Raw genomic sequence first — 12381 nt, 5'->3', positions numbered from 1 at the left:
AATGAGCACAGTGCTTGGAACACAGTAAGTGCTAAATAAACATTAACTATTATCAGCATCCATCAAAACAAAACTCTATAGACTATAAGCTACAATAAAATATTAGCAAGAAATGATATATCTATATAAAGTAAATTCAGTTCAAATTTGTTTATTTCCTTCAAAAATATCCAATCCTTTTTAATATATCTCAGTTTGCCCGAAATGCCTATGGGGCCAAGCAGGGAGCAGAAATGCTTGAAGTGAGTGGGGGCTGCCTACAGCCAAGTGGGAATGCTAGCCCAGAGTTGCCAGCTATCTGAGTTTTCAGGAAAAGACAGAAAATCAGATATTAAGTAAAATCCCCAGATTTCAAAATGTGGACTATATCAAAATGAGGTGAGGGGTGGGAAGACTGTAATAGGTCAAAAGATGTCAACGGACTGTTTGCCATCTCTGAAATGTATTACTTTGCCTACTCTCAAAATGTACGTGAGCTAAATAGGTAACAGGGATAGCAATTCTAGTTCCAGTTCTCATAATGATACTGATACTGTATTTTAATTTAAAATCAAGACATTTAAGGAATAATCATGCCTTTACAAAGCAACAGGGCAATGATATAAACAGGTTGAGCACAGTTGGATTTTTTTTTTTTTTTTGAGACGGAATTTTGCTCTTGTTGCCCAGGCTGGAGTGTAATGGTGCAATCTTGGCTCACTGCAACCTCCTTCTCCCGGGTTCAAGAGATTCTCCTGCCTCAGCCTCCAAAGTAGCTGGGAGTTTACAGGCGCCTGCCACCATGCCTGGCTAATTTTTGTATTTTTAGTAGAGATGGGGTTTCACTATATTGGCCAGGCTGGTCTCGAACTCCTGACCTCAGGTGATCCACCTGCCTCAGCCTCCCAAAGTGCTGGGATTACAAGGTGTGAGCCACGGCGCCTCGCAAAGTACAGTTTTTTTAAGAACACAGATTGAAAAAAAAAAAACACCACAGATTGATACCGTTTAAGGCTTTGGTAAACTGCAGTTGTAGAGATCTCCTGAGAGAAATTTGGTGAAATAGTAAATTAAAATATTATAAAGACAATAATAATGAACTCTATAGAGTGTTTTATTATGTGGTAGGCACTAAAAGTTTTATATATATTATTAATACTATTACCAATAATATTATTTACTTAATCCTCACAATTAATCTTTTTACTACCTATATTATTATTTCCATTTTATCTGAAACTGATAAGCTCTCCTGAGATAATTACATTGTCCTGGTGTTTTGTCTTATTTTGAGAACTGAACAAGTAGAAGTATTTCTTACCAGCTGTAAACCTCTTTGTTTCTCAGCCAGTCTTTGTCGCGCAATTTTAAGGACGTTTTGAGCTTCAGCTACTTGGATTTGTTTAGGGCCCACAACCTTAAAGAGAATGTCAGAACATTTAAGTGTCAAAAAAAAGTCAGGTGTACCGTTAAAAATGTCATTTATATTTGAAAGACATTTACAGATGTCAATTGTTACAATTAAACTTTCCTAGAACTATGTGTATATGTGGGGTACAAAATAGCCTATTATGGTGAAACAATAAAATGAAATAAACAAATACTAGCACAGTTGTCAATAAATAACAAATTTAACAGGAGCACTTGACATCTGTGTGAGTTAGAATAATATATTTGATTAAAGCGTTTCTCCTTAGGTATCCTTTCCACTCAAGTTCACTTGAGTATTGTTAAATAAAAATTATTTCTGGGACATTGACATGTCACTTTCAAATCATGACAGATGTTTAGGAGGAAAAGCATACCTTCTGTACTTCATGGTAGTTATTCAAAGCTATAACCCACTGGCACAGGGAGCAACAAGCAACAGAAACCAGCGCAATCTTGCTTGGGTTGAAATCAGGTAAGGTTAAAATTTTTTTTAGCTTCATGAAAACCTAGAGAGTACACAGTTAATGTATTACATTAGAAAGAAATATTATTCACCTGAAGTTTTCCCCAGTCTCCACTAGACTGAAATTTTATTTCATATTAAAATATTCAGGCGGGGCACGGTGGCTCATGCCTGTAAACCGAACACTTTGGGAGGCCAAGGTGGGTGGGTCACCAGAGGTCAGGAGTTTGAGACCAGTCTGGCCAACATGGTGAAACCCTGCCTCTACTAAAAATACAAAAATTAGCTGGGCATGGTTGCACACGCCTGTAATCCTAGCTACTGGGGAACCTGAGGCACGAGAATCACTTGAACCTGGGAGGCAGAGGTTGCAGTGAGCCAAGATCACACCGCTGTACTCCAGCGAGTGCACAGAGTGAGACTCTGTCTTAAAAAAAAACAACAAAAAAACAAACGTATCTTTAATAGTAGAATCAAAGACACATGCCTGGGTACAAAAATGACCCTAGTGGCTGGGCAAGGTGGCTCCCGCCTGTAATCCCAGCACTTTGGGAGGCCAAGGGGAGCAGATCACAAGCTCAGGAGTTCAAGACCAACTTGGCCAATGTGGTGAAACCCTGTCTCCACTAAAAATACAAAATTAGCTGGGCATAGTGGTGGGCACCTGTAGTCCCAGCTACTCAGGAGGCTAAGGCAGGAGAATCGCTTGAACCTCGGGGGGTGGAGGCTGCAGTGCACTGAGATCTCCAGCCTGGGAAACAGAGCGAGACTCCGTCTCAAAACAAAAAACAAACAAAAAACAAAAAACAAAACAAAACAACAACAACAAAACCTAGTACCAGGAGAGAAAAAGTCTTTGTTATAAACATCCTGCTATTGCTACTGTTGTTGCAGTAGCTTTGCTATACTTTTTAAAAAGAAACTTTTAAAACAAAAACAAAACAGATTAACTTTCTCCAGCTTTAGGAATTTGATGTCTAAAAATTCTGAAGTCTCCTTGTGCACTTCAGGTGTGAGGTGACTAGGAATACCATCCTCTTCCTTCTGTCCCCCAGGTGGCATATTGGCAAGGCACAGTCCCTATTCAAAGGTCTGTCTGGTCAGTAATGGTGATGTGACCTGGGGCACACTGGGGCTCTCTGAGGATGTTCTCTACCTTCGCTGTGTCACATACCCACAGGTCCACCTCTATTTCTAAATGGTATCACACACAGTTTGGAGTTAGATATACAGTATTTCTCATCTACTTTTGGGAGCCATAATCAGAATGAAATTTTTCTCAGACTGGGATTTCTTTTCCATATCCAACTAGGCATCTCCTCTCTTGCCTGGAAGAATAGAGCTATTTTCCTAGAGAATAGTTTCTCCATCTAAGAGTAGAACAATTTAGATGGCAGGTGGTCTATTTGATCTTACACACTGTAAATATGAGGTGCATCAATTACAGATCAACTTTTTACCTTATCAGGTATGCTGTCCTTGTCAAGGTTAATCAATTTTTTCAGGAAACCAGTTTCTGAAAGAAGTAACTTTGCCGTTGCCCAGTTAGGTTTCTTTTGCAGAAGTATACACACTGCATTCATGACAGTCAGTACGAGGAAGGGAGGCCGTGTGTATACTCTGTAATAGATGATGAAAATCTCATCAACTTCACAATTAAAAATGAAATGCACCCTGTAAATATCTCAGAAGACAATATACACAGATTTTTTAACACATATTTGGATAAGGAAAACTATTTGTCAAAATATAGCTATTTAATTATTTAGGTATTTTTTAAAGATTGGGTATCTTAAATATAAGGATATCATAGTTTTAGGAAGATGAAATGCATAAAACTTAAATAAGTACTACCTCTGAGTTAGAGGCTAGTTTTATTATAAAAAGTCTTGGGCTGGGCATGGTGACTCATGCCTGTAATCCCTGCACTTTGGGAGGCCGAGGTGGGCAGATCACTTGAGGTCAGGAGTTTGAGACCAGGCCAACTTGGCGAAACCCTGTCTCTACAAAAATAAAAAAATTAGCTGAGTATGGTGGCGGGTACCTATAGTCCCAGCTACTTGGTGACTGAAGCAGGAGAATCGCTGGAACCCAGGAGGCGGAGGCTGGAGTGAGCCAAGATCATGCCACTGTTCTCCAGCCTGGGCAACAAAGCTAGACACACCGTCTCAAAAAAAAAAAAAAAAAAAGAAGAAAAGTCTTCGGTGCAGAGTTATTTAAAAATAGAAACCCCTCTCTTATTTCAGTCCAGGGTTGATTTACTGATGACTACTTCACAGAGACACTGTACACGTGTATGCGCTCGGAGTCAGCCCTAGTCTCGTGACTTAAGAAGTAGTGTAAGAGCCAACTCCCCTTAAACACATGCTGTCGTTTCTTCTTCCTGATCTAAAATTCCCACCGTAAAAATCACAGAGAAAACAGTCAGGGGAGGAAGGGTGGATGCGAATTTGTCCTTCAAGTCATTAATAATGTATTTATTATTGGAACATTGGAAGCTGCCTCTTCACTATGTCTTGATCACTTGACATGCCACCGGACTGTTAGGTAAGAAGTTGATGCTTTGGAAAGTCAGGGTCAGAATAACATTTATAAGAAGCAAGTTTCAAAGAGAGATCACAAGGGGGTGATGGTTGCTGTGCACCAGCATTTGGAACTTGGAACAAGGCAGGGTAGGTCCACACAGGGTAATGAGCCTCCTCAAGTGAAAATCGCACAGACTTCCCAAAGAAGGAAGGAAACCAAGCCAACTTTATATGCATGACATTATCCAAAGGGCTTACCAAGAAGGTCCCCTGCCTTGAATTTCAGAACTAGAATTTTTTTTCAACTTTTATTTTAGTTTCAGGAGTACATGTGCAGGTTGGTTATACAGGTAAACTTGTGTCATGGGAGTTTGTTGTACAGGTTATTTCATCACCCTGGTACTAAGCCCAGTACGCAATAGTTGTATTTTCTGACTGTCTCCCTCCTTCCATCCTCCAGCCTTAGGTAGGTCCCAGTGTCTGTACAACTAGAAATTCTAACCTATGTGTTCATTTGGCTTAATGTTTAGTCTCTTTAACAGTCTAATTTTAAAATGAAGATCATTTTCAAATGGATTGAATAACTCAGTCATTAGCACCTCATTCTGAAATAATTTTTCAGGTTGCTTTTCTGAGATTATCAGCTTGGCCTTTTTGAAATAATGAGAAAGATAACCAAGGAACTAGGAAAAGAGAAAAGGTCCACAAAGGAGAAGTGAGTGCTCCAATAAGGAACCTTTCCTCAATTTTACCCAGGTTTGACTCTATTTAAAACAAATACGATGTGAATATAATACTAGGATAAAATGTATTACCTAGGAAATTTAATTTAAATTAAAGGGGAAACAGGCTTAAATTGACTGTAGTTCAATCTTTGTGCCACTTTCCAGGAATAAATATTTGATTCAAAGTGAGACCTGTCTACTGGAAATTTGCTTTGAAATTCTTTATTACTTCACAGAAGTAGTCTGTCTTGGATCTTTCCTGATTTTCTCCAATCTGCATTTTCTACTGTCTACTTCCTGCTTCTAGTGGTTCATGTTGCAAAGTGGCAAAGGATGAAACTATCATGGGGCAATCATTGGCATTTTGATGATAGAAATAGCAGCTTGGAAAGAGAATGGACTAAGCTGTGCATCTGCTAGATGCCTCTGCTGCATGTCCAAGAATAGCAACGGAGATCAGGTTATAAGGCATCCTCATTTGTGTGGCATTTTGGAGTGCGCAAAGTAAAATACACATTAGCAATATAACAAAGGAGGATCTTTAAAAACAAACAACAAACAAACAAGACATACTCAAGGAGTTCAAAGACAAGGCTGGTTTTCTTAGCTTTTGTAGTACTACTAGGGCAGGGAAAAGGGCCTACTTGATCAGAGGAAACTTCTTATCATGAAAGTAACCTTTATTGAGCAGTTGCCTTATTCCAGCCTCTGTTACAAGTACTTTACCTGTATTAACTCATTCAGTCCTTTCAACATCTGCAATCACTGTTGCACAAAAGGAAAGCTCAGACACAGAGAGCTTATACAGCTAGAAAGTGGCAGTGCCAGGATTCCAAGCCAGGAAGCTTGGTATCAGAACCCATGTGCTTAACCACTATGACACACTGGCCCTCAGAAACTAGGCTAAAGGGAATTTGAACGGATCACTCTCTATGGAATATCTGCTAGAAGAAAAAGCTAAGAGAATAGAACCTTCTGGAACAAAGTCATGAGGTACATGAGGGGCTGTGCTGGGGAAGAACTGGCCCCTGTTACTTCTCTAATGTCATCTCCTGATACTCCCTCTTGCTCACTGTATATTGTATTTTGTCAATTTTAAGATGCACATTTTTACATCAAAGAGATTGAGATTCAGTTTATAACAAACAGCACGTCATAGTTTAACTGGCAGCATTTTTTCTTAAGGATACAAAAAGTACTGATAAGCCTTACAATTGAAGGCATCATAAAATTGATAAGATACAGTATATACCATACAGAATGAACACTTAACCAAGATGGGTAAAAAATCTTAAACCAAGATTAAAAAATGGAATATAGGCTTAGTATATAAGCTAAAAATGGAATATAGGCTTAGTGAACATGAATTTGTTTTTTTTCTGAGCTGTTCCAATTCAAAAGAAACTTAAGAGAGTTACCTTAATTCAGCGACATCAGCTTTATCCAGGGCATTCAGAGCCACAATTGCCTTGTCTAAGGCTGGCAGCACACTTTTTAGTTCATTGGCAGTTTTCTGCAATAAAAATATAGGTCCCCAAATATATATGAATCAATATAGTTGCATATTTAAAATTTTTGTATGCTGAACTTGGAAAATATAATTAGATATTTTTACAATGCCCATAAGTTATGCATCTTGTATGACTTAGATATGTGCACACATGCTTGTACTGTTGGAAAGGTGTATCATAGTCCTAAAATGTGTATGAGTCAGTCCTTGATGAGAAGGTATACATGGGAAGCAAAAACACTGAATGACTCCTGCCTTACCTCTTAGACTCAGTGTAGAATTAACAATGCCCTTTTGAGGAATGGTCCGGTTAAGAGTAGAATTAGCGTGAAGCTACGAAGCTTAAACTTCAGCCTCTCACTTGCACACACTCCTTCCAAGGCTGTGCAAGCTGCCCTGCTATTATGTTTGCAGGGTTATATGTTTTCATTTTGCAAAAGTAAAACATTTGAACTGCAATCAATTAGGAATGATTTCTCTTTGCATTTTGCCTCACTCTTTGTCAGGTTTCCTGTCACATCAGGTACTGTAGTGGCTGTGGACATTTTGGGATCTGGCTAAAAAGTTGAGTTGGGAATTACATTTATATTGTGCACAGTTACTTCCCTATATAATAAAGCTATGTAAGCTGTCTGAAATAGAAATGACTTCCAGAAATACTTCTGTTTTCTGCTGGTCTAACTTTCCCAGTGGGGTGACATTAAGTCCAGAGGTCATATTGTAATAGAAACTTGTCCTATAGGGTCTGGCGCCAGAAGTAACCCACAGGTTAGTATAGGAGAGACGAGATTTACAATGTATGGGTCTAGAAGCTACTCTGTGGAAATATTTCCACTTATTAGATGTATAAAATTGTAAGTGGAGAGTTAGATTTGCATTGACACCTTTGCAAAATGAAGCTTCATTTTGAGTATACTTGATAAGCAGTATATACTATTCTAAATCTGCTGTACTTTTTTCCCCCTTTTTTAGTGGGAATTGTATAAAATCAAATTCATCAGAATTCCTGGGTTTTGAAGAAATACTTACTGCATTTGGCAAGATGTTTTGGAGTGTTTCAATGAAGTAAGTGAGAAATTACAGATTTCTTATACAGATATGTGAGAGGTGCCTTATTTTAGAATTAAAAAATTTTATTTACATGTATATAATTAAGATAAATACGTGTGAAATATGAAATAAAGGTGAGTGCTAAAATCAGTAGAGGTTATTCTGATATTGAGGAGCAAATCATAATGAAAAATTTCAGGTCATACCAAAAGCAAAAATTTATTAAAATTAAAAAATAAATTTAGAACATAAGTAATGAAGTGGCTCTTGTTTTGTCTAATTATCCAAGTAATGAAGAAGAATGAATCATATGATCATATTGGAAGAGTTTAAAGTTCTTGCTGCGTTTTAAAGAAATATTGACATTAATGATATTTATTGACATAAATATCAGAAAACACTGCTATAATGGGAACATTGATGGAAAATTGGTTAATGAATGTCATTGATTCAAACAGTATTTGAAATTAATCACTGCACAAGAACTCTTGAAAAGCCATTGCTGCTTATATCAAATGCAATAGCAGTCCTATAAATATTCGTGTCATTGTCAATAATAACTTATAAAGTTGGAAGAAACTTCTAAACTATCAAAAATGAAAAATACATTTGATCAATTATGCTAAATATTTTTTAGGAAATGATATTACAAAATCACTATAATATGAAGAAATGATCACAGAGTATGTGGTGAGAAAATGTACAAAAAAGTATTATAGGATTGTGGCATGATTGGGCCAAGATGGCCAAATAGGAACAGCTCCGGTCTGCAGCTCCCAGTGAGACCAACGCAGAAGGTGGGTGATTTCTGCATTTCCAACTGAGGTACTCGGTTCATCTCATTGGGACTGGTCAGACAGTGGTGCAGCCCACAGAGGGAGAACTGAAGCAGGATGGGGCATCACCTCACCCGGGAAGCACAAGGGGTCAGGGAACTCCCTCCCATAGCCAAGGGAAGCCATGAGGGACTGTGCCATGAAGGACAGTGCATTCTGGCCCAGATACTATACTTTTCCCAGTCTTTACAACCCACAGACCAGGAGATTCCTTTGGGTGCCTACACCACAAGGGCCCTGGTTTCAAGCACAAAACTGGGCGCCTGTTTGGGCAGACACCAAGCTAGCTGCAGGAGTTTTTTTTTCATACCCCAGTGGTGCCTGGAATGCCAGCAAGACAGAACCATTCACTCCCCTGGAAAAGGAACTGAAGCCAGAAATCCAAGTGGTCTTGCTCAGTGGATCCCACTCCAATGGAGCCCAGCAAGCTAAGATCCACTCACTTGAAATTCTCGCTGCCAGCACAGCAGTCTGAAGATGACCTGGGACTCAAGCTTGGTGGGGGGAGGGGCATCCACCATTACTGAGGCTTGAGAAGGCAGTTTTCCCCTCACAGTGTAAACAAAGCCACCCCGAATTTTGGATTGGGCAGAGCCAACCTCAGTGCTGCAAAGCCGCTATAGCCAGACTCTCTCTCCAGATACCTCCTGTCTGGGCAGGACATCTCTGAAAGAAAGGCAGCAGCCCCATCAAGGGCTTATAGATAAAACTTCCATCTCCCTGGGACAGAGCACTTGAAGGAAGGGGTGGCTGTGGCCACGGCTTCAGCAGACTTGAATGTTCCTGCCTACCAGCTCTGAAGAGAGCAGTGGATCTCCCAGCACAGCATTCGAGCTCTGCTAAGAGACAGACTGCCTCAAGTGGGTCCCTGACCTGCATGCCTCCTGATGGGGAGACACTTCCCAGCAGGGGTCGACAGACAGGAGAGCTCCAGCTGTCATCTGGTGGGTGCCCCTCTGGGATGAAGCTTCCAGAGGAAGGAGCATGCAGCAATCTTTGTTGTTCTGCAGCCTCCATTGGTGATACCCAGGCAAACAGGGTCTGGAGTGGACCCCCAGCAAATTCCAGCAGATCTGCAGAAGAGGGGCCTGACTGTTAAAAGAAAAACCAACAAACAGAAAGCAATAGCATCAACATCAACAAAAAGTACAACCACACAAAAACTCCATCTGAAGGTCACTAAGAACAAAGACCATAGGTAGATAAATCCATAAAGATGAGGAAAAACCAGCACAAAAATGCTGAAAATTCCAAAACCAGAATGCCTCTTCTCCTCTGAAGGATCACAACTCCTTGCCAGCAAGGGAACAAAACTGGATGGAGAACGAGTTTGACAAATTGACAAAAGTAGGCTTCTGAAGGTGGGTAATAACAAACTCCTCTGAGCTAAAGGAGCATGTTCTAACCCAATGCAAGGAAGCTAAGAACCTTGATAAAAGATTACAGTAATTGCTAACTAAAATAACTAGTTTAGAGAAGAACATAAATGACCCGATGGAGCTGAAAAACACAGCATGAGAACTTCGTGAAGCATACCCAAGTATCAATAGCTGCATCAATCAAGCGGAAGAAAGGCTATCAGATATTGAAAATCAGCTTAATGAAATAAAGCATGAAGGCAAGATAAGAGAAAAAAGAATGAAAAAGAATGAACAAAGCCTCCAAGAAATATGGGACTATGTGAAAAGACTAAACCAACATTTGATTGGCGTACTTGAAAGTGATGGAGAGAATGGAACCAAGCTGGAAAACACACTTCAGGATATCATCCAGGAGACCTCACCCAACCTAGCAAGACAGGCCAACATTCAAATTCAGGAAATACAGAGAAAACCATAAAGATACTCCTCAAGAAGAGCAACCCCAAGACACATAATCCTCAGATTCACCAAGGTTGAATTGAAGGAAAATATGTTAAGGGCAGCCAGAGAGAAAGGTCGGGTTACCCACAAAGGGAGGCCCATCAGACTAACAGTGGATCTCTCTGCAGAAACCCTACAAACTAGAAGAGAGTAGGGGCCAATATTCAACCTTCTTAAAGAAAAGAATTTTCAACCAAGAATTTCATATCCAGCCTAACTAATCTTCATAACTGAAGGAGAAACAAAATCCTTTACAGACAAGCAAATGCTGAGGGATTCTGTCACCATCAGGCCTACCTTATAAGAGCTCCTGAAGGAAGCACTAAATATGGAAAGAAAAAACTGGTACCAGCCACTGCAAAAACATACCAAATCATCAACACTATGAAAAAACTGCATCAACTAATGGGCAAAATGACCAGCTAGCATCATAATGACAGGATCAAATTCACACATAACTATATTAACCTTAAATGTAAATGGGCTAAATGCCCCAATTAAAAGACACAGACTGGCAAATTAGATAAAGAGTCAAGATCCATTAGTGTGCTGTATTCAGGAGATCCATCTCATGTGCAAAGACACACACAGGGTCAAAATAAAGGGCCGGAGGAAGATTTACCAAGCAAATGGAAAGCAAAAAAGCAGGAATTGCAATCCTAGTCTCTGATAAAACAGACTTTAAACCAACAAAGATCAAAAGAGAGAAAGAAGGGCATTACATAATGGCAAAGGAATCAATGCAACAAGAAGAGTTAACTATCCTAAATACATATGCACCCAATACAGGAGCACCCAGATTCATAAAGCAAGTTCTTAGAGATCTACAAAGAGACTTAGACTCCCACACAATAATAGTGGAAGATTTTAACATCCCACTGTCAATATTAGACAGATCAATGGGACAGAAAATTAACAAGAATATTCAGGACTTGAACTCAGCTCAGGACCAAGCAGACCTAATAGACATCTACAGAACTCTCCACCTCAAATCAACAGAAAATACATTCTTCTCAGCAACACATAGCACTTATTCTAAAATTGATCACATAATTAGAAGTAAAACACTCCTCAGCAAATACAAAAGAATGGAAATCATAACAAACAGTCTCTCAGACCACAGTGCCATCAAATTAGAACTCAAGATTAAGAAACTCACTCAAAACCACACAACTACATGGAAACTGAACAACCTGCTCCTGAATCACTACTGAGTAAATAATGAAATTAAGGCAGAAATAAATAAGTTATTTGAAATCAATGAGAACAAAGACACAACGTACCAGAATCTCTGGGACAGTTATAGCAGTGTTTAGAGGGAAATTTATGGCACTGAATGCCCACAGGAGAAAGCGAGAAAGATCTAAAATTGACACCCTGACATCACAATTAAAAGAACTAGACAAGCAAGAGCAAACACATTCAAAAGCTAGCAGAAGGCAAGAAATAACAAAGATCAGAGCAGAACTGAAGGATATAGAGACAGGAAAAACCCTTCAAAACATCTATGAATCCATGAGCTGGGTTTTTGAAAAGATTAACAAAATAGACCACTAGCCAGACTAATAAAGAAGAAAAGACAGAAGAATCAAAGAGACACAATAAATAATGATAAAGGGGAGATCACCATTCATCCCATGGAAATACAAACTACCATCAGAGAATACTATAAACACCTCTACGCAAATAAACTAGAAAATCTAGAAGAAATGAATAAATTCCTGGACACGTACACCTTCCCAAGACTAAACCAGGAAGAAGTTGAATCCCTGAATACACCAGTAGCAAGTTCTGAAATTGAGGGAGTAATTAATAGCTTACCAACCAAAAAAATAGCCCAGGACCAGACAGATTAACAGCCGAATTCTACAGAGGTACAAAAAGGAGCTGGTACCATTCCTTCTGAAACTATTCCAAACAATAGAAAAAGAGGGATTCCTCCCTAACTCATTTTATGAGGCCAGCATCAACCTGATACCAAAACCTGGCAAAGACACCAC

General features: G+C 39.3%; 1 protein-coding gene across 1 annotated transcript in view; it reads right to left on the bottom strand.

The window, feature by feature from the left end:
* LOC105516698 (dynein heavy chain 14, axonemal-like) overlaps positions 1 to 12381 on the bottom strand; it is a gene marked incomplete at its 5' end in the record, with an annotated part of 154523 nt that overhangs the window by 85136 nt on the left and 57006 nt on the right. The window contains 4 exons of the mRNA XM_011948971.1: positions 1301 to 1396; positions 1785 to 1916; positions 3334 to 3493; positions 6542 to 6636. Coding sequence (XP_011804361.1) covers positions 1301 to 1396; positions 1785 to 1916; positions 3334 to 3493; positions 6542 to 6636 — 483 coding nt within the window. The remainder of the gene's footprint in view (positions 1 to 1300; positions 1397 to 1784; positions 1917 to 3333; positions 3494 to 6541; positions 6637 to 12381) is intronic.

This window comes from Colobus angolensis, unplaced genomic scaffold, assembly GCF_000951035.1.
Source record: "Colobus angolensis palliatus isolate OR3802 unplaced genomic scaffold, Cang.pa_1.0 Scaffold288, whole genome shotgun sequence".
NCBI lineage: Eukaryota > Metazoa > Chordata > Mammalia > Primates > Cercopithecidae > Colobus > Colobus angolensis.
Note: the sequence above shows the minus strand (reverse complement) of the source record. Positions and strands in the feature narration are given on the sequence as shown.